The 21,420-nt window shown below is 57.6% G+C and overlaps 1 protein-coding gene across 1 annotated transcript; it reads right to left on the reverse strand.

The window, feature by feature from the left end:
- Positions 1-6,754: 6,754 nt before the first annotated feature.
- Positions 6,755-16,009, reverse strand: BCAM (basal cell adhesion molecule (Lutheran blood group)). The gene is made up of 15 exons (XM_041745045.1): positions 15,855-16,009; positions 13,939-14,060; positions 13,223-13,451; positions 13,069-13,139; positions 12,779-12,875; positions 12,507-12,689; positions 11,943-12,079; positions 11,430-11,586; positions 9,394-9,509; positions 9,158-9,299; positions 8,875-9,011; positions 8,540-8,684; positions 8,292-8,436; positions 7,337-7,454; positions 6,755-7,234 (listed from the first exon to the last, which is right to left on the reverse strand). Exons 1-15 carry the CDS (start codon positions 15,934-15,936, stop codon positions 7,229-7,231), a joined length of 1,887 nt encoding a protein of 628 aa, XP_041600979.1. The 5' UTR covers positions 15,937-16,009; the 3' UTR covers positions 6,755-7,228.
- Between the last annotated feature and the right edge of the window lie 5,411 nt (positions 16,010-21,420).

Here is a 21,420-nt window from a genome sequence, read left to right on the forward strand (position 1 = left end):
CCCTCTGAGATTCCACGCTGGACCTCCCCAGATTCTACTCCCGCCCCGCCCCGCGCTCTGCCCCCGCCCCCTCCCAGGGTGCTACACCTGCCGCTCCCCGGGATTCGACGTCGCCCCTCCCCTAGAATCCTATCTCCGCCTCTCCCGGCGCTCCAGCCCCGCCCCTCGGCCCTCCGGGCGGCCTCCCGCGCCCCGCCCCCCGCCCCTGGCTGGCTCCGCGCCGTTCCGCCACGCCCTCCCCGGGGCTCCCGGGGCTCCCGGGGTCTCCGCCCCCTGAGGCCCCGCCCCCGAGGCCCCGCCCCCCGCTCTCCCAGCCGCGGTCCAGCCTCTTCCCAGGAACTCCGTGCCGCCCGGTCTCGGCCCCGCGCGAAGTTCTAGCCCCGCCCCTTCATCATTAGCTGAGGCCTCGTCGTCACACCTTCGTGAGGCACGTGGGGACCCCTAGGCCCGCCCCTCCTGGAGCCCCGCCCCCAGGCTGAGACCACCTACCCCCACCCCGATCCCCGCCACGAGGCTTTCCTGGTTCTCGCCCCCCGGCCCAGGGCCTGTGTCACATCTGGATGCTCTCGGCCAATCCTGCCTCATTCCAATCTCTGCCTCGGACTCGGGGCGTCGCTGCCTCGTTCCTGCCCAGATGTCTCTGTCTCTCTCATGATCTCTGATCTTCTTCGTCCCTTTATTTCTCTATCTCTGGATCCTTCAGTCCTCACGTCTCGGTGTCGCGTTGTGTTTCTGCTCTCTTTGTCTTTCTCCCACCGTCCCGATGTCACTTGGTTCTCGCGTCTCTTTCCATCCCTTTGACTCTGTGTCTGTCTCTCTGAGTGTCTCTGTCGATGTCTCTGTTCTCTGTGCTTCTCCCGCTCCCCGCCTCCCGGGTCCCCTCCTGCATCTGGTCCGCACCTGCTTTTGTCCGCGGCCTCCCGCTAGGGGGCGCCACAGACCGGCCCCCGCGCTCCGCGGGCCCTGCCGGGCTGGGCTAGGGTCCGGCCTCTGGACTCCGACGGTCCCTCCCCTTGTCCTTGTCCCACTTCTCCTATCTTCCCAGCCTCCTCGCGTCTTTGTGTCTCTAGTTCTGACTCGGCCCCTTTGTCTCTCCCCGGCGGCGCCTGCTCCTCCCCACCCCCACCTACCTCTTCACATTCCTAGGGCTGACGGGGGGAGCTGGTGAGGCCGCCCAGTGTGTTGGGGTGAGGGCGGGAAGCGGGCGGCTGGGGGGGGCGGGGGATGCCACCGAGCGCCTGAAGTCCCTCCGTTCCAGTTCCTCCAGGGCGAGGGTGCCGATCAGCCCGCGGCAGACGCTTGAGGGGGTCTCGCCCCAGCCAGAGGACCGCCCTCCCCCATGGCCCTCCCTTCCCACTCACCACACACCTGAGCTTTCCTCCCCAAAGGGCAAGGTCTCAGGTGGTAGGGATTCTTACTGGCCTGCCTTCAAGTCTTGGTAATAATACTATTAATAAATATATTTATTTATTGTGTGCCGGGTACACATTTAAATGCACTATAAGTATTTGTGATCAATACCTATAGTGAGATCAATACCCATAAGTATTGATCTCAAATACTTATACCCACCCAGGACCCTATAAGAGAACTGAGGCTCAGAGAGATGGAGTGACTTGGCCCAACAGAGTCACAAAATGGCAAATCTGGGACCAATGTATCTTAGTTTATTCCTCACAGGAATCCAATGGGGGAGGGGCACCTGAGTGGCTCAGTCACTTAAATGTCTGCCTTGGGCTCAGGTCACCATCTCAGCGTCGTCGTGGGCTCAAGCCCCGCATCAGGCTTCCTGCTCAACCAGGGAGTCTGCTTCTCCCTCTCCCTCTGCTGTACCGCCTGCTTGTGCTCTCTCTCTGTCAAATAAACAAACAAATAAATAAAATCTTTAAAAAAATATAAAAAAGAATACAATGGAGGAGACATCATGATCCCTTTTCAATGCTGGAAAGTACATTGAGGGTCATTTGCCCCAAGCTGCCCAGCCAGAAGGTAGCAAGCAGCGATTTGAACCCAGGCAATCAGAGCTCTTACCCTTTCTACCCTACACGTCTTCCAGATAATGTGTTTTCAGGCTTCCCACAAGCCTGGTATTAGCCCAGTTGGGCAAATAGGTGCATAATAAATGTGATCTCTTTGTTCTTTCCCCAGCCTGGGGCCAGACTAGATGGCCAGCGTGTCTGGGTTTCAGTGCTGCTTTGCTACTAATTTGCTTTGTAAAACCGTTGCCTCCCGCCTCCCCTCCCCGCCACACACATACACCCCTTTCTCCCCTCAACAGAATGCCCAGTCCCCAGGGAGATTTCTTCTAGGAAGGCCCCCTAGCACCTGCTCTTTTCTGGGCCCTGTTGGTGAGTGAGCTCAGCCTCCCTGGCTATTTTTCGTGGAGCCCATGAAAGAAGCCCTGGAAGGGTAAGCCGGAGTTTAACGCCCCCTTCACATGAAGAAGGGGACATGCATGTGGCTGTGCACTGCCATGTTTGTTGACAAATGCCTGGGTGGGTCTCATGCCTGAGAAGCCGGCTTTCCTTGTCGACAAGCCCCAAGGCACTTCACTGAAGAGCCATAACCACCGGGAGGAACAGGCACAAGGCCAAAGTCTTCCTGACGGTGCTTTGGAGTTGGTGCCAAGTATTTACCTGCCTGGCAACCTATAACCTCTTTTCCTTCTTCCAGCAGTGCCCTCATCCCACCCCACCACCAAATTTCCATGCACAGAATCCCCTACTGAGAGTCCTTATGGCGGGAGTGAGCCTGTCCCTGTCCTGGCCAATCAGAGTATTTGATCCCCCCCAACCACCACCAGGATTGGTTCAGGGATGGGGGTGGGACTCATTCCTGTCCAATGGGAATTAGCTCTGGGACTCCAGACTCCCTCTTGATTAAATAAGAAAGGGATACACTCTTTTTTTTTTTTTTTAATTTAAGATTTTATTTATCTATTCATGAGAGACACACAGAGAGAGGCAGAGATATAGGCAGAGGGAGAAGTAGGCTCCCCATGGGGACCCCGATATGGGACTTGATCCCAGGATCCCAGGATCCTGGGATCCTGACCTGAGCCAAAGGCAGATGCTCAACCACTGAGCCACCCAGGCACCCCAAGATTTTATTTTTTAATTAAACTCTACACCCAACCTATCACCTTGAGATCAAGGGTCACATGCTGTGCCGAATGAGCCAGCCAGGGACCCAGGGATACACTCTTTTAATGGGGGTTGCTAAGCTGGTAGGGCGGAAATCTGGCACGAGGGTGACACTTGAGAAAAGAGTGCTTGGAGGACAGCAGAGCTGTGAAATGGAAGAGGAGAGCTTTTTTTTTTTTTTTAAGATTTTATTTATTTATTCATGAGAGACACAGAGAGAGAGAGAGAGAGAGAGAGAGAGAGAGGCAGGCTCCATGCAGGGAGTCTGACGTGGGGACTCAATCCTGGATCTCCAGGATCAGGCCCTGTGCTAAAGGCAGTGCTAAACCTCTGAGCCACCTGGGCTGCCCTGACAAGAGCTTTCTAATGAGACTATTTGAACTCCTGGATCCAGCTATGCCTGAAAGTAGTCATCCTAATTATATGAGTGAATAATTTTCCTTTTCACTTACACAATTTTTTACTCTCCCTCCCCCCACCCCCGCTTTTTTCTTTTTCTTTCTTTCTTTCTTTCTTTCTTTCTTTCTTTCTTTCTTTCTTTCTTTCTTTCTTTCTTCTTTCTTTCTTTTCTTTTCTTTTCTTTTCTTTTCTTTTCTTTTTTTTGGTCATTTGCAACCAAAGTCATGGAATCTATAAGAGTCCAGAAGAGGCACAGATTCTTGTAAAGTTCCCAGGGCAGGGAAAGGAGAGTGAAAACTTTTCAGAATCCTTCAAGATGTCCAGGCTTGGAAGGACAGGTGAGCTTTGTGACAATGGGGGAGGACATTCTGGGAATAGTAAAGTCATGAAGGCATCAGGCAGGGGCATCTGTGAGGGGGGAGCAGTGGGTTGTGAGTGAGGGGCAACACTGTAGGTCCCAAATGGCAGGTGAAGTGTGGCTCATGCTCTTGAGAGCAACAGGGAACCACAGAAGGTTGATAAATAAGGGTAGTTTACTCCAAACTTGCTTTTACTTCTTGTGGATCTAGAAGTGGGGGATCCCCCATTTCCATTCCCCCAGACCCTTGGCCAAGGTAGGAGGGGTCAGACTGAGAGCACAGGCTACCATCTGTATGCAAATTGCCTGGGATGCCTTGCAGAAGAGGGACCTTAAGCAAATGCATGCCCTCCTGGGAGGCAGGCCAGGACCCTCCCCTCATTAACTTGGGGACCAGGTGCTGAGCATAGAGAACCCCTTCCTCCCCGGGGTCCCCCTCCTTCCCCTCCCCCAGCCATCTGTTCACTCCCCCTCTAGCTCCCCAGAATCCCCCTTCGCTGATGTCTGTTCTTACAGTGGTATCTCTCTCCACCTGATCCCTTCCCTGGACCAAGGGACCCTATTTTGCTTTTCTCTCTGTCCCTCCATTTCCTTGGATGATGATACTACTAATAATAAACATGTACTTGTACTAAAAACATACTCTGTGCCAGGCTTTGTATAAACACTTTCCATGGTTATCTTATCAAATTCTCTCAACGGCTCTCTTGTGTCTGCTGTATTTTTAAAAAAAGGATAGTCACTTCTGCCGTACAGAAAACAAGAAAGCCACACACATGAGCAGACAGAAGAAACAAAGAATGAGTTTTTAAGAAGTGACCCACGGGGCCTGGTAGACATATTAAGAATGAGGGACACCTGGGTGCTCAGTGGTTGAGTGTCTGCCTGTGGCTCAGGTCATGGTCCCGGGATCCAGTCCCACATTGGGCTCCCCGCAGGGAGCCTGCCTCTCCCTCTGCCTCTCTCTGTGTCTCTTAAAAAAGATTTTATTTATTTATTCATGAGAGATATATAGAGAGAGGCAGAGAGAGAGAGAGAGAGAGGCAGAGACACAGGCAGAGGGAGAAGCAGGCTCCCTGCAGGGAGCCTGACATGGGACTCGATTGGATCCTGGGACTCCAGGATCATGCCCTGGGCTGAAGGCGGCACTAAACCACTGAGCCACAGGGGCTGCCCCCTAAATAAAAATCTTAAAACAAAAAGGATGCATTAAGAATGATTTAAACATAGGTGGGAAGGATGAAAGGAACGAGTAAGTCCCATGTGTCCATGTGTCGGCGAGGGGGCTCCCAGCTGGTGACTCCAGCTCTGTTCCCGGAGTCCTGTGCTCAAGCCATGTAGGTAAAAGCCGTGGCTGCCAAGCACGTTTTCAGACCTATAGTGTGGCCAGGAGCATTTGCCCTCACGTGGGTCTGGCACCTCGAGGGTTCAAAAGCCACTGGTTCACCCTCCTCTGTGGGCATCAGAGCCACACCATGCTGAGACAGGACTCGGGAGCCATGTATACCCCAAAACTCAGGTGGTGGGGACCTTGATCACTTGACCTAGGTGTGTTAACCCCTCCAACTCTTTACTCTGGCTTCTCTCATGTGTTTTAAACCGATTCAATGGGGGCGCCTGGGCGGCTCAGTCCCTTGAGCATCAGCCTTCAGCTCAGGCCATGATCCCAGCATCCTGGGACCCAGTCTGCATCATGGGGCTCCCTGCTCAGTGGGGAGCCTGCTTCTCCCTCTCCCTGCCACTCCCCCTGCTTGTGCTCTCTCTTTATATCAAATAAATAGATAAAACCTTAAAATAAAAAAAAATAATTCAATAAACAGTGGGATAAACATCTATCTTTTTTTATTTTTATTTTTTGAGTATCTTAATTAGTCCGGTGAACTCTTCTGCTCCAGGGACCCTGGGCATGCCCTACCAGGCATCTCCTATAGCAGCTCGCCACTTTCCGGGGGGTAACATCCCACTTTGTCCATTTTGTGGATGAGCAGACCGAGGACAGAGAAGCAGAGTCACTTGCCAGAGACCCGAGGAATGAGCAGAGACCTCCAGGTGCACGTGTGCCTTACGCAGCCCTTCGCTGCCCAAGGGTGGTTGGGCTCAGGGAGGTGGCCACCATTTGGCCAAGGTCACACATGCCTCCCCTCCCACCACCTTCCCCCTGCTTCTCAGCTGCTCCTTTCAACCTTTTTTCTTTCCCTTGCTGACTGTAATGATCTTTGAGTCCCAGTTGTGTTTCTCTTTGTCCCAATTTCTCTGTCCCTGCCTCACTCTCCCCAAATCTGTATCTGACTCTAGGGCTCTCTCATCTCTGAGCTTCTGCAGTCCATCCCCCCATCTCCCCATCTTTCCATCCCTGTCTCAAGTCGCTCTTCCTTGACCTCAGTAAATCTCTCTAACTGGCCTCACTGTTTCTACTGTCTCGCTTTTCCACCCCGGAAACCCTTTTGCGGGTTCCTCCAAGCCACCCCTCCTTCCCTAGGGAATCGTCAGTGGCAGGCACCAAGCCTTTCTCAGAGGGAGCGGCTCCATCCCTAATTCCATCCACTCCGCAGCTCACAGAAAGCTTTCCTTCTGGCCTGCAGCTTCAATTCCCTCTTGGGCTCTGCAAGAGAGGCTGAGAATTTTACTTAAGGGAACAGCACCCCCACCCCCACCCCAGCCCGCACTGGTTCTCACCACCCTCTGGACCTTGGCACCTCTCTCTTCCACCCTTGGCCAGCTGAGTCTCTCTCTGCTCTCTCTTATTTATTTCTCTATGACATCAGACTTCTCCCAGGGCTTGCAGGGGGGATGGGAGCATCACCTGCACCCCCTTCTCTCATCCTCCGGAGGAGGCTCTGGCCACAGCATGGTGTGATGTGACAGACAGCTTTTATTCTAGACTCCAGTGTCCACAGATGATGGGGTGGAGGTGGGGGCAGGGATGAGGATCCAGTGTCAGACTATGCAATAGGACGTCAGGTGGGGCAGGGGACCAGCAATACAGGCAGGAGGTAAAAAATCGCCCTGGCCCGCCGACCCTCAGAGCCTTGGAGCCTCGGAGCCTCGTCCTGTCCCGGGCCAGGCCCTGGGCTTGGGTCCAGGAGCTATTCTGGGGCCTGAGAGTCACATTCCCTGGAGGAAGGTCCCCTCCTACCCACCCTCCCTCCCTCCCTCCCCGCAGCAGTGGCTGCTCTAGGTCCCTGCCCAAGCCTGCAGAGGAAGGAAGGGAAGGGAGGGCCCAGAGGGAAGAGGGAAGGTGGGGGCGGCAGCCGTGTGAACAGGGCTGGTTATCTGATGCTGATTCTTTGATGTCAGGTCCAGTAGAGCCTCTTGGAGGTCCTCAGGCTCAGCACTGGGAGAAGATGGGGAGGTCAGTCTGTGGCTGTGCCCCCAGAGGCTTTCCCGCCCCCACCCCCCAGTCCCACCACCACGGGGTGACAGGGCCCTTACCCACCTCATCTCCAAAGCCCCCGCTGCCATGCCTGGCTCCTCCAGAGGGACCTCCCATGAGAAGGCCCGTCTGCTCAGGCCGCTCTGACCCTGAGTGGCTCAGCTCTGGCTCCCCAGCTGGCCTAGGGAGGGGAAGCAGTATGTTGAAGGAAGTCATGCCTGGGGAAGGGACTGGGGATGGGGTTGTTTGGGATGAGGATGGCCTTGGGGGATGTGGTGGGAGTGGTGATGGCATGGGGTGAGGGATGGGTGGGTTGGATGCTGTGGGAGTTGGAGATGGGGACTTAGTTGGGGGTCAGCTCCAGGGATAGTGGGTGGAGGAGGGGAGGGTGGCCACGTGATCAGGCTGGGAGAGGTTAGATGGAGACAACGGGACTGGAGTTGGGAATGGGAATGAGATGGGAATGGAGGGGTCCTGGGGCTGGGGTTGCAGTTAAGGGAGACACCGGGGTTCAGGATGAGCTTAGGGGTGTGTTTGGGATTGGTGTTGAGGATTGAGATATGGTCAGGGTTGGAGAGGTTAGATGCAGACAGGTCTGAGGCGGGCTATAAACTTGAGTTGGGGTTGGGGACGAGGATGAGATTGGGGTTATAGAGGAGACCGGAACTGCAGATGGGGTGCAGATGGGCCTGGGGATGGGGTCTGGGGATGGTTATGGGCTGGGTGGGGTGGTTGGGGATGAGGGTGGCCATGGATCAGGTTTGAGGTTGGAGATGGGACTGCATTTCATTAGGCGATGGGGTTGGGGCTGGGATGTATTTGGGTTTGGGGCTGAGGATGGGATGCAGTCGGGGTTGGGCTTGGGGCTGGGGATGCGTCTGGGTTTGGGGTTGGGGACAGGAAGCAGTTGGGGTTGGTCATGGGCTGGGCTTAGGGTTGAGGTTGGAGGTGAAGTCAGAGTTGGGGGTAGGGGTGGAGGGGCGTATGGAGGTCAATTTCAAGGTTGCAGGCCACTCACGGAGTCCCCTTCTCCCCCCGCCGGCAGCAGCCAGGGCGACCCTTGCGTCTCATGCAATAGAAGGCAGCAACCACGAGGAGCAGGAGGCCCACGCTGACGGCCACGGCCATGACAGCCACTCCGGCCTGGGCGGTCTGGGGGGTCACTGCAGGGACAGGATGGAGGGACAGGATGGAGGAGGAGTGGTCAGCCAGCAGCGCCCCATCTACTCCACGCCAGGCTCCTCTCCCAGCCCTGCAGCTCCTCACCAGAGCCGAAGTGGAAGACGTGCTGCTTCTTTCCGTGGGGGTTGGAGGCCTCGCAGGAAACACCGTCTTGGCTCAGGGCACTGGTCACTTTCAGGGTCAGGGAGCTGCTCACCCAGCCCTGTCCTTGGAGGGCCGGCTCTGCTGGCTGTGGAGGCTCGGGTTAGCCCCCGCCCATGGGATCACGGGCTGGGGTGAGGGCTGAGGTGAAGGCACCCAGTCCCCCAGGAGGCGGAGGGGCACAATTCTCAGATCAGTGAGGGGGCAGGGTCCCCCAAGGGGCTTTGGGGAGGGGGCTGGGTCCCACAGGGCTCAGGGTGAAGAGGACTGTCCCTTACACTGCCGCCCAATTGGTTCCAACTGAGTTTGGGCTCCGGGTAACCGCGGGCAGAGCAGACCAGCCTGACTTCTTCTCCTTCCATCCAGCTGCCCTCTGTCTTGGGCTGAGTCTCTTCTGCCCTCAATTGAGGTGGCCCTGAAGGTGGTGGGGAAGGAAGAGGAGGAGGTACATCGGAGAAGGGGAAGCAGGGGGAGGGAAAGAGGAATAGCAGGCGGAGGGGCCAGCCTTTTGTCCCGGCGCCCCACCCCACTGTCCCCATCCAGACCTGCCCCAGCCCGAACCTTGGACCAGCAGCCTGAAGCTCTGGGTGCGGCTGAGGAGGGGGACGGTGGGCATGGAGGCCTCACAGATGTAGGTGCCCGCAGAGTCGAAGGTGATGGAGCTCAGCGAGAGTGTGGGGCCGGTCCCCAGCGGGACGGAGTCCTGGCAGGGAGAGGAGAGCGAGGCGGGGCGGGTGTGAGGGTGGGGTGAGGGAAGGGAGCCAGTTCCAGGGGCTGGGGACCCCTTTTCTTCTCACCTTGGTCCAGCGCAGGGCAGGGGTGGGCAGACCTTGCACGGAGCAGTTTACGGCTGTGCTGTTGCCCAGGTGTAAGGAAAGCTCCTCCCCGGTGCTGAGCTCGAGGGGGTCCAGGTCTGGAGAGGGGGACAGACTGTCACCTTCCCTGGACCCTCACCCATGTGGTTAGGGGCTCTCCAGGGCTGTTGGGGTGCAGACGTGAATGCACAACCGTAAGCAGAGCATGTCAGTGTTCCTCCTCGTTCTCCCCGCCCCCAAGAACTTTCCATGCTCCCATCCCAGCCAAGTCTTGAGCCCAAATCTAACTCAAAACGCATAGCCCACTCAACCATGTTCCTCCAGGGCGGCTGTCTGGGCCCACAGGTCCCGGGAGGGGTGCGGTGTTCCTTCACTGACTTACCACCCAAACCCCACTACCCAGCCTTTCATCCAGCTTTGTCTGCTCTGCCTCCGAACCAGACCGTCCCACTTCTCTCCGTCTCTGACCTCCAGGACCAACTGCCTTGACCCCTGCAGCCACCTCCCCACTGGTCTCCCTGCTGGCCAGGGTTCTCGACCCCTCCAGTCTATCCCCCCGCCCCACCTCCGAGCTGCCAAAGGGATCTTTTCAAAACACACCCTGGTCAGTTCTGCCCTTGTGCAAAATCTCACAGGGGTTCCCTAATACCCTTGGCCCAGAGGCCAGAGTCCTTGACGGAGCCTAGAGGATCCTGTCTGGTCTGACCTCTGCCTACCTCCTCAAACTCACCTCTCATCCCCCCACCTTTTATCCCAAGCTCCAGCTACCCTACTCTCTTGCCATGTTTCTCCAGTATGCCATGCTGGGTTCTGCCTCAGGGCCTTTGCACTTGCTGATCCCTCTTCCTCGAAGCTCCTCTTCAGGCTTTTCGTATTTCTGATTCCATTCTTTGGTGTCCTACCCAAATGGCCCCTTCTCAGAGGGGCCTCTCTGCCCCACCCCCATTGTGGACACTCATATTTCCCCTCCAGGACTAAAGGATCTATTCCCCCAGCTGTTGAGAAGGATGTCAGCTGTCAGCCCTCAGCTGTCAGCCCTCTCTGGGAACTGCCTCAGCTGCAGAGAGCCCCTCGCTCAAGGTCATGTCCCCTTTCTCAGGCAGCCCACATGAAATGACTGGTGGATGTGGGGCATAAAGCCCAGCCCCTTGCCCCAACTGGGGACGAATAGGAGAGGCCATCCCAGCATCTCAGTGCCCTGTCTTCTGCCTCTGCCCAATCCTACCTCCTTCCCCTTCCCAGCCTCCGTAGATGATCTCAAGGCCCTTCCCCCCAAACTTCCTGCCTACAGATCTCCGAATCAGAATTGGCTTCCCGGGATGGATGAGACATCCTCCGATCTAAAATAGTCCCCGCTCTACTCGCCAATCCCATCAGTCTGGGATAGGCCCTATAGATGCTCCATCACCACTCAAATCCTCCTGTCTCCCCTACTGGACTCTGCGAAGGTGGGGGCTGGGCCGCCTAATTCAAGATGCCTCCCCAGCACCAGCCACAGGGTCTAGCTCCAGGAAAGCAGGCAGAAGGAGTGCCAAGGAGGAACAGCCTTTGCGTGGGGCTCGGGGGCAAGCAGACTGGAAAGGTTTTCTAGAAGGCCCAGACCCTGGAGACTGGCTAAAAGTGGATGATAGAAAGCAAGGGAGTTAACCTAGGAATGAGAGGAGCTTGGCTGGGATGAGGAGAAGGTCTTGGTGGGGAGGAGAGTCAGCCAGAGGTGAAGCCAGCCAGGTGGGTCTTGAAGGCCAGGGTGGATCATGTGGCCTTTTTCCCCAGGGCGCTGGGGAGCCATGGCAGGTTCAGAGCAGGGGAGGCCAGGTTTGTGCTTTGGAATGAGCTCTCTGGCTGCCTTGTGTGGGAGACTGGAGAGGGCGGGAGCAGGCACCTGGGGGCGGAGGGGCCATCTGGACCAGGAAGGACCACAGAAATGGAGAGAAAGGGTTGGCGGCAGGGCTGCGGGGGTGAGGGCAAGGGGGCCGCTGGTGCCAGGGCCCCCCTGCCCGTTCTCCCGGGACGCTCACAGGCCACGCGCAGCTCCAGGGTTTTGGAGAGCTCCGCATCATCAGCAGCATCGTAGTCCTCCACCCTGCAGCCGTAGGTCCCGCTCTGGCCCCGCTGAACCCCCTCCAGGGTCAAGTTCCCCTCAAGATTTGTTTTCAGCACGTCCTCCTGCTTGTCCTGGGTGACCAGGGATGAGGAACCCGGCTCAGGAGCTGCCCTGGTCCCACGGGGTCAGGCTGGGCTGGGGCCACCCGGGTCAGAGGCAGGCATCTTGTAGGTCAGGGGTCACCGAGTTAGCATCATCCTAGCTCAGAGCCCCCTCGAGTAACAGGGCAGGGGTCACCCAGGTCAGGTATCACGCTAAGTTAGGACTCTCTCAAATCAGGGCTCAGAGGTCCCGTTAACTTCTGGGTCACCAGTATAGTCGCCTTGCTAAGCCAGGGGCCACCCAGGTGAAAGGTCAGGAGTTGGTGGAGGCCAATGTCACAGAGGTCAGGGGCCGGGACTGCCAAAGGAACGATGGGGTGAGTCACCTGAAGGCGGAAAAATGTGTATTCCGGACTGGGGCTGCCGTCCCCCCGGCAAAACAGCTGGACAGAGTCACCCTCGCGCACCCAGCCCTCGGTGGTAGACGGGCTGCCCACCCAGAACTGCACACGCTCCGTGGGATCTAAGGGAAAGCACAAGAGGGAGCAGGTCAGGGCAGACTCATGATCATGGTCAAGGGTAGGTCAGGTCAAGGGTAAAAGGCAGAGCTGGGTTAGGGGAAAGAGATCAGTGCCTCAGCAAAGGGGCAGGCTAGGGTTGGCCAAAGGACAGAGGTCCCATCTTTCACAGCTCAGATTCACACTTATTCTGAGATCAGAGGTCAAAGGTTGAGCTGTGCTGAGAGTACAGGTCAAGGGTCAAAGGTCAGCAGGGTGACTGGTCACTGTGAGATTCCAGGGCCCAATGTGGTGTGAGAGCGTGTGGAGCGTATTTAGTGGGCAAACTCCATGGGGTTCAGAACACTGAGGGGAGGGTCAGAAGTCAGGGCGAGGCCACCAGACAGCTTGGAGGGTCCGAGGTCGGGGCGGTGGGGGCCAGCAGGGACTCACAGTGCAGGGTGAGGTGGAAGGCCCGGCTGTCCAGGCGGCCGTGCTGGCCCGTGGGCAGGTGGTAACGAACCGAGCAGTGGAAGCTGGCATCCCGGTCGGCCTTGTGGAGCCGCAGGTAGAGGGTGCTGGTGAGAGACTGCAGGCCCGAGGCCTCCCGGACGGTGCGGATGGTCATGTAGCCCTCTGGGAGACAGGGGGGAGGCGAGGCGGTCAGCCGCCCGGGCCACCGCCTGGCTGCATCCCACGCCGAGCTGGGGTCCTGCGCCGCTCACCTGTGTTCACCTCCAAGGGCACCTCTAGCGGCTGCCCGTTCCGATACCACGTGATCTGGGGGGCCGGGTTCCCATTGCGGCTGTTGCAGGTGGCGATCTGAGGTGGACACAGGTGTGGCTGTGGGCTCTGACGCAGGACCCGAAGCCCGGGCCCCCTCTTTCCTCAGGACTTCTCACTTAGATACAGCAGTCCGGGCCCCCCAGGAGGCTGGAGTGCAAACCTCCTGGCCTCCTCGTCCCCACCCCCGCCCCCATGCAGGACCCTGGGATCAAGGTCCCCCCCGAGGTACCTCCTGGGCAGAGTCATCCACCACAGACAGGATCCCTCTGTTGGGGGAGACCTCCGTGGCCTCTGGTTTCGCTGTGGGGGAGATGGGGCGTCAGGAGCCCCTCTCCCAGGCTCCCCCCTGCCCTCCCCTGCCGGGGTGCCCCGCAGACACTCACCGAACATTTGGAGCCGCGTGGTGGCCTCGGCGGTGCCCGCCGCGCCCGCCCTCACCACGCACACGTAGTTCTGCTCATCACCCACCTGCGCCTCCGTCAGCACCAGGCGGCCGCGCGAGTCCAGCTGGTACGGGGGGCTGCGGCCCCGGGAGTCGAGCACCCGACCCTGCAGCTCGGAGCCCTGCAGCTCGGCCGAGGCCAGGCGGTGGCGGACCCCAGAGCGGTCTGCCTGTGGGCGGGGAGGGCCTCAGCTCCGGGCTGCCTGGCCTGCCCACTGCTGTCCCTTTGTGCCCCTCCCCTGACCGCCACCTCTCTGATTGTCACCTCCCTCTGGTCTGTGTGGCAGGGGTTTCCTCTCCCTAAGGGTCCCTCATTCTCCACCCTGCTCTGCTCCCGTCTCTCCTCTGTTCCCGTCTCTCCTCCTCACGCACCCTGTCCCTTGGTCTCTTATCTCCTGGCTATGTCTATCTCTGAACGTTCTCTCTCCAAAGGGGGCCTCCTCCTTCCAGTCTCAGCTGTGCTCAGATACCCCAGGACCTTGGAGAGTCCTTCCCCCTGGCTGGGCCTCAACTCCCCCACCTGTACAAGGGAAAGGCAGTGGGATGCAGCATTTCGGTCCTTTGGGGCGCTGATGAGGGACTGAATATTTGCAGCCCTGCGGCACCCTGACTCCCAGCTCCCTGGCCATCCTCTGGCCCCCAGCCTGAGGCACTCACCAGGAACCATTCCAGCACAAAATGGTCGTGGGTCCCCAAGGGGGTGCAGTTCAGGGCGACGGGCTCCCCCTTCATCACCTCCACCAGGGAGGGCACAGACAAGCGCACCTCAGCTTGGGCACCTGCAGGAGAGCCATTGAGCTCTCTCTGCCTCTGAGCCCCTCCTCCCCCACACCCAGGGGTCCAGACCCCGAGCCCCTCCTCCCTCAGACCCAGGGGTCCAGACCCCCAGCCCCTCCTCTCTCAGACCCAGGGGTCCAGACCCCCAGCCCCTCCTCCCTTAGACCCAGGAGCCCGGGCCCCCAGCCCCTCCTCCCTCAGACCCAGGGGTCCAGACCCCCAGCACCTCCTCCCTCCATTTCTCCTGTCTGCATCTCTGAGCTTACAAACCCATCAGCATTTCTCTCCATCTCTCTCTTCACAGAACTAAGGGCTCCTCCCCTCCTGGGCCACACAGGGCCCTCTGTCCAATCCTCCTGGGGGGTAAAACTGCACCTGTCCTTGTTCTTCCCACCAGGCCAGCCGCCCCTCCAGGGCAGTGCCAATACTGGCTCATCCCTTGGCCTCCAGCACCCTGCGCAGGGCCTGGCACAGGGCCAGAGACAGCTGTCTCTCCATCTCTGCCTGTGTGTCTCGCACTCTGGGTTTCCATCTCTGGTCCACAGTCCCTGTCTCTCCAGCAGCCTGGCACTGCCTCCATCTCTCTCAGCCCCTGGGTCCCTCGTCATGAGTCAGGGGGCTGGGGCTGGGCCTGCAGCTGAGGTAGGATGGGTGTGTGGGGGCGGTCAGGGGGGACAGGGCTGGGCAGGTTTCAGGAATGTGGGAGGGACAGGCTGGCCCAGACCTGCCCGGCCTGGCGCCAGAGCCCCCTACCCGCCCCCTGGCCCCTCAGCCTCTTTGATGGAGCAAGGAAGGGGGTGAGGTGCATTCCCTCAGAGTAGAAGAGGGGCGAGGCCCAGGATTCTGGGTCCGGAGGCATAAGAGAGCTGAGGGGGCCTGGACTCCCATCCTAGGATCCTGGCAGATACAGCTGTTCCAATAGGGGAAACCATGCTCTCTCACCCTCTGGGCTGGCATCCTGGCATCAGCGCTCACTTCTTAGAACCTCCCTTCCCTTCCCTTCCCTTCCCCGCCCAGCTTGACCCAGCCCTGCCCCTGGGGACCCACTATTTGCCATGCTTGTGCCGGGCCCTGGATTCCCAGGCACCCACCTCTGGCCCAGGCGGGTCCCAGGAGAGGGGGTGTGGGGCCAGACTGGTGCCTGGGGTTCGTCTGAGCAAGGGACAGGAGGACAGATGGAGAGATCTTTCCGCCCTCCGTTGCCAGCCCCTGGGCCTCCTCCCGCCCGCCAACCACACAGGTGTGTGGATTTATCTGGGGCCCCAGGCAGGCGGCACTGGCACTGGCACTCGGAAACACTTTCCCCACTGCTGCTGCCTAGGGAGCTGGGTTCTTTAGAGCCTGGGCTCAGAAACCAGGTTGGGGGAACCCTCCAAAGCATGTGACTCGCCGGGTTCTAGCCACAGGGTCCCTGACCCTTACAGAACTTGAGAACCTTTGGGGGGAAATCTGGGGGTTTGCATCTCCCGTGTCTTGGGGGAAGCCACTGGAGGCCTGGACCCCCGGGTCTGAGGGAGCAGGAGCCCCGGGACCCAGATTCCGGGGGCCGAGGGCCCTCACTCGGTCCGAGGGCGGAGGGGGCTGATTCCCAGGTGCTGTCTAATCCACCGCTGTGGGATGCCCAGCCCCTTGTCGGGCTGTCCCCAGGCCCCGCATCGGGAGGGGTGTCCCCCACGCCCCCGTCTTCCTCTCCCTCGGGGTCCCCAGGTTTGGCCTCCTGGGGTCCATGGAAGCCCCTTCCCCGTTCCTTTCCCGGGGTCCGCCCCCCAGCGCCCTGCCCCCTGCCCGGGCCATACCTGGGTGCGCCCCCAGCAGGAGCGCGAGCACCAGGAGCCGCGGGGCCCTGCGCGCCCGGGCCCGGCCGTCCCGGGGCTCCATGTTCGCGGCGGCGGCGGCGACTGCCCGGGCTGCAGCTCGGCGGCCCCGGGGCTGGGAGCGACCAGGCCCCGCCCCTGGCAGCCCCGCCCCGCCCCGCCCTCCGGCCCCCCTGCGCCTCCCCCCAAACCCGGGCGCCCCGCCAGGACCTCCCACTGCCCGGAGTGGACCTCCCAGCGCACGGCCCGGAGCGGGGCTCCCTCTGCCCCCGAGCGGGCTGCCCGGTGCCCGCGGCGGTGGCCTGACCGACCAGTCTGACCAGTGTCCTGAGCTGGGACCTCAGCACTCCGCCCTGGACCCTCTCCCCCTCATTCTGCCCGGGGACCCTTAGGGCACGCACTGGCCTCTCCCAGTGTAACCGGTGGTTCTCGGCATGACCAGTGGCTTGCACTGTCCTCTCCCAGTACAACCAGTGGTGGCCAGCTTGATCGCTGGCCTGGAACAGCTTCTCCCAGTATGCCTTGTGGGGCCCTCCCCTGTAGCCAGTGCTCAGGACTGCTTTCCTGTCTGCCCAGTGGCCTGGAACCCATCATTCCAATCTCTTAAATTTAATGGTCTTCAAACCTCAGTTCAGCCCAGGACTCTGTGATGAGGGTGGGGGGTGGGGAGCGCGGTGGGGTGCTCTTTCCTTGACTCTCCTCCCTAGAGCCCTCCCTCTCTTACCCACATCCAGGGAATCCCAGGAATGCCACCCCCCTTCCTCCCTTCCTCTCCCCTTCACACCCTCCCAACCTTGGGGGGGAGGGGAGGAGACAGGCTGGAGGGAGCAGGTGAGTGGGGGAGGGGAGCAGGCTAGGGCACCTGAGGGGTGTGGGGAGGAGCAGAGCCAAGGGTCAGAAGGAAGGGTCACAGGTCAGATAGGTCAGATGAGGAGGGGGCTCACAGATCTGACGGCTCAGGCTTCTCACCAGCCAGGTCTGACTAGGACAAAATCCCTTGGGAGGGGGGGATATGTCACTGGTTATAGGGAGTAGCTAGCCCTGGACACTGGCCAGAACAGGGGTCACTGTTGGGCTTTGCCCATCAGACACAGAAGGAAGGCTTAGATTACAGGTCAGCTTGGGAGTTATTGGTTAGACTGGTCAAGGCTACTTTATTCCTCGGTGATACAGGAAAGCAACTGTTATACTGGGACAGGAGACCTTTTAGTATTAGCCGCACCATCACCTCCTCCAGGATGCCTTCCCTGCTCCCCCGGCTAGGTCAAGCGCCCCCTCTAGGGTCCCACAACCCCCTGAACTCCCCCCACCCAGTCCTGTACATTCTGGGCCATCCTATCTGGGGATTAATCTGTCCCCCCACTGGACTGTGGCTCCATGCGGGCAGAGCTGGCAGTGTCTCTGTTGGTCACTGCTGTGTCCCCAGCAGAAGGCTAGACACAGAGCAGGTGCTCAGGGAAGGTTTGCAGGGCTCAAGAGTCAGGAGCCCCCAGGCTCACTGGATCATCGCAGGACACGTGATACAAACTCGCTCGTGGACAAAAGCGTTCCCGGGGCAAGCTCACACGCTGCGACCCCGGACACCCACTCCCCAGCTCCTCTGGCTCCCACTCGTGCACCTACTTGGTCCAAGCCTGGGCTGGACTCTGGTAAGCACCCTCTTATCAGCCACTCCCACTTCCACTTTCCTCAAGAATCCAACCCGCCAAGGCTCCAGGCGAAGGGGAAGGACCAAATGGAGCGTGTAGGAAGAAGAGGCACGAATACCAGCCACAGCCCCTCGCAGACTTGCAGAAACTAGTACCGTAACGTCATCTGCCCTTGTCCCCTACAATTTATTCCACAAAACAGCCAGAGGGATCCCGTTAAAATGTAAGTCAACCCACATCACTCTTCTGCTCAGAATCCTTTCAGGGCTCCTCCCAGTAAGAGCAAAAATCCGCTCCACGGCTCGCGAGGTCTTCGATTTGGTCCTCATGACCTCCCCGATTCCATCTTTCTTTCTCTTCCCCCTTGCTGGCCCTGTTCTTGCCACCTTGGTCTCTTTGCTTCCTGCAATGCCAGGCATGTTCCGGCCTCAGGACCCTTGCACTTGCTCTTCCCTTTGCTGGGACATTCTTCCCCACGGAGCTCCATCCCTTACTTGCCTCAAATCTCTTCTCCAACACCACCTCATCAGTTTCCCCTGACCGTCTTATCTAAAATAGCAATTCCTGCTATCCCGGCCTTTCCTATTTCCCTTATCTTACTATATTTCTCCTCTAGGACACTTATCGATGCCACATATTTATTTTTTATTGTTTGTCTTGTGTAGAACATAAGTGCTAAGAGGATGGAAACTGTTTTGCTTTCCACCGTATCTCCAGCGCCTACAACGGTGCTTGGTTTGAGAGGTGGCGTCAACATCTGTGTGATAAATGAATTGCCCAATCCCAGCCTTCTTGTCTCATGTGTATACACTGTCACATTTTAATTAGCGAGCCTTATTTTTCATCTATGGCAGCCCTGCTATCTGCGGTTTCACTCTCCATGGTTTGTTACCTTCGGTCAACAGTCCGGAAGCAGATGATCCTCCTGCCAATGGATGTTTCAGAAGGACAAGAGTAGCCTAGGGTTACGTCACAATGCATGTGTCATTCCCCTCACTTCATCTTATCACATAGGCATTTATTGTCTCACATCATCGCAAGAAGGGTGAGTACAGTACAGTAAGATATTTTGAGAAAGAGACCACCTTCACATAACTCTAATTACAGGATATTGTTACAACTGTTCTATTTTGTTATTAGCTATTGTTAATCTCTTACTGTACCTAACTTGTAAATTAAACTTAACCACTATGTACAGATGTCCAAGTACTAAGTCCCTAGTCAATAAATACAGTGCAGCGAGGGTTGGATACTGTCTGTGGTTTCAAGCATCCGGTGGGGGTCTTGGAACGGTCCTCTTGAGGATAAGAGGGGGGACTATTATACCTTAAGCCCATTATTTTACAGTGTGTGATGGTTGACTTTAAAACTAGTGCACGCGGGCAGCCCGGGTGGCTCAGGGGTTCAGCACCGCCTTTGGTCCAGGGCCTGATCCTGGAGACCCAGGATCGAGTCCCACATCAGGCTCCCTGCATGGAGCCTGCTTCTCCCTCTGCCTGTGTCTCTGCCTCTGTGTGTGTGTGTGTCTCTCATGAATGAGTAAATAAAATCTTAATAAAAAAATATATAAAGGGATCCCTGGGTGGCTCAGCGGTTTGGCGCCTGCCTTTGGCCCAGGGCGCGATCCTGGAGACCCGGGATCGAATCCCACATCGGGCTCCCGGTGCATGGAGCCTGCTTCTCCCTCCGCCTGTGTCTCTGCCTCTCTCTCTCTCTCTGACTATCATAAATAAATAAAAATTAAAAAAAAAAATTTAAAAAAAAAATATAAAAATAGCCTTAAAAAAACAAAAACAAAAACTAGTGCATGCTTGGGATGTTTGGGTGGTTCAGTGGTTGGGCATCTGCATTTTGCTCAGGTCATGATCCCAGAGTCTGGGATTGAGTCCCGCAGTGGGGTCCCTGCATGGAGCCTGCTTCTCCCTCTGCCTGTGTCTCTGCCTCTTTCTTTATGAGCCTCTCAGGAATAAATAAAAATCTTTAAAAAACAAACAAACAAAACCCTGTGCATGGTTTGTGGAATACGGGATCATGACACACCTGGAGGGGAATGGTGATTCCCTAGTCATTCTAGATTTGCATCTGGACAACGTAACTACTAAAAGTCTGCGATGTCTCGGAGGGCAGCGTGCATGCGTTCTGAGTTGGACAACAACAGTTAATCGTGCAGGAAAGGTTTAGATAAGAACTTTTTTTTATTTAAGTTTTCTATTTTTAAGTCATCTCCACACCCCATGCAGGGCTCGAACTGATGACCTCGAGGTCAAGAATCACATGCTCTTCCGACTGAGCCAGGCAGGCGCCCCTAAGTCCTGCTATACTTTGAATCAGGACCTCCTAATGTCAGAGAAGCAGGGCCTGGTTGGTCTACTCCCTTGCGAAGCTGGGACATATTCTATTTTCCAAAAATGGCTGCAACAGTATCTCTCATTCTGTATGCAATTCTGACAATCTGATCTTGACACTCCCCTGAGAAGGGGGGGCCTAAGTCCTTTCCTCTTTTATATCTGTGCAGTTTTGTGACTCACGCGTAAACAAGAGAATGTGGCAGAGGCGATGCTGCAGGACTTCCAAGATTAGGCAGAAAGGGCCACCCAGTTTCTGCCTGGGTCACTGGAAGACTCTCCATGACGCCTTCAGCCACCACCCAAGCAGTCAGGCTACCTTAGGCTACCATGCTGTGGGGAAGCCCAAACTAGCAAGTGTGGCGACCACATGGAGGGGTCTGACTCCAGAGAGATGTCTGTTCAGCCCCCCAGATGCCCTGATTGCCCAGGCACCCCCTGATTGCAGCCTGAGCTAGGACCACCCACCTGAGTCCGCCCCCAGATCCTGGCCCACAGCCACCACGTTGCTGGTGTCCACCACTCAGCGTCTGTGATTTGTTCCGGGTAACAGCTAGTGAGAGGAGCAGCCACGGCCAGTTGCTGGGGTGGCAGAGGCAGTGAGGTGACAAGTGTCCATTGGTCATCGGGGTGCCAGTGTATGTATCCTCATCAGACTAGTTCTGTGGTGTGATCGGGGCTGGGCTATGGTTGGAGCCCGCTGCTACTGGTTCCTTTCCCTTTCACAGCTTACTTTCCTGTCCTGGTTCTCTAATCACTTCCGGGATTCTGTGAGAGACCCCAAGTCCTCTCAATGAATTCCCTTTCTGCCCCCAGAGGTGACTTCTGCTGCTTGGGACATCTCTGGTGTGTGCATCTATGCTCTCTTTATACCAGGATACCTTTTCCTCTTCTTTTCCAGCTCAGCTTGGATGCCTCCTCCTAGAGGCCCTCCCTGACCTCCCCGGGTGGCTCAGCTGCCCACTCTGGGCTTCTGTGGTCCCCTGTTTCTCCCATTCCCTCCAGCCCCGCCCACTCTGGGGTGTCACTATCTGTCACCCATTGACTGTGAGCCACCAGGAGGCAGTGACTGATTGCTGGTAAGTGTGCCCAGCCTCACGTAGGCCAGGGCTGGGCCCAGGACAGGGCTCAGGGGGTGCAGACTAGATCCCTACAAGATTAGTGGTGAAGTGGGGAGACACTTCTTCAGTTTAATTTGGACTGGAATTCACTCCCAGAGTGGAATGGAGGAAAGAGGGGGATAGGAACATTGGGGCAACACCAGGTGCATAACTCTTAAAGAAATTTAAGGTCCTTCTGATTAGGGACTTAGTACTTAGATATCTGGATCTAGTTCCAGAAATTCCTTTGCATTAATGGGGAAAGAGTTGGCTGCCTGATTCCCTGAAAACTTGGGACTCTGGACTCCTGGGTCTGAGGGGAGGGGCCGGGGAATGGGGCCCTGGACTCCTGGATCCTCCCACTTGCTCCTCCAGACCCCCGGGGTTAATCTTGGGGGTGACCCCCATTCCCAATGTCAAGCTGCCCCCTGGTGGCCTGCACTTTCTCCACATA

The sequence above is a fragment of the Vulpes lagopus genome, chromosome 2 (genome assembly GCF_018345385.1).
Source record: "Vulpes lagopus strain Blue_001 chromosome 2, ASM1834538v1, whole genome shotgun sequence".
NCBI classification, from domain to species: domain Eukaryota; kingdom Metazoa; phylum Chordata; class Mammalia; order Carnivora; family Canidae; genus Vulpes; species Vulpes lagopus.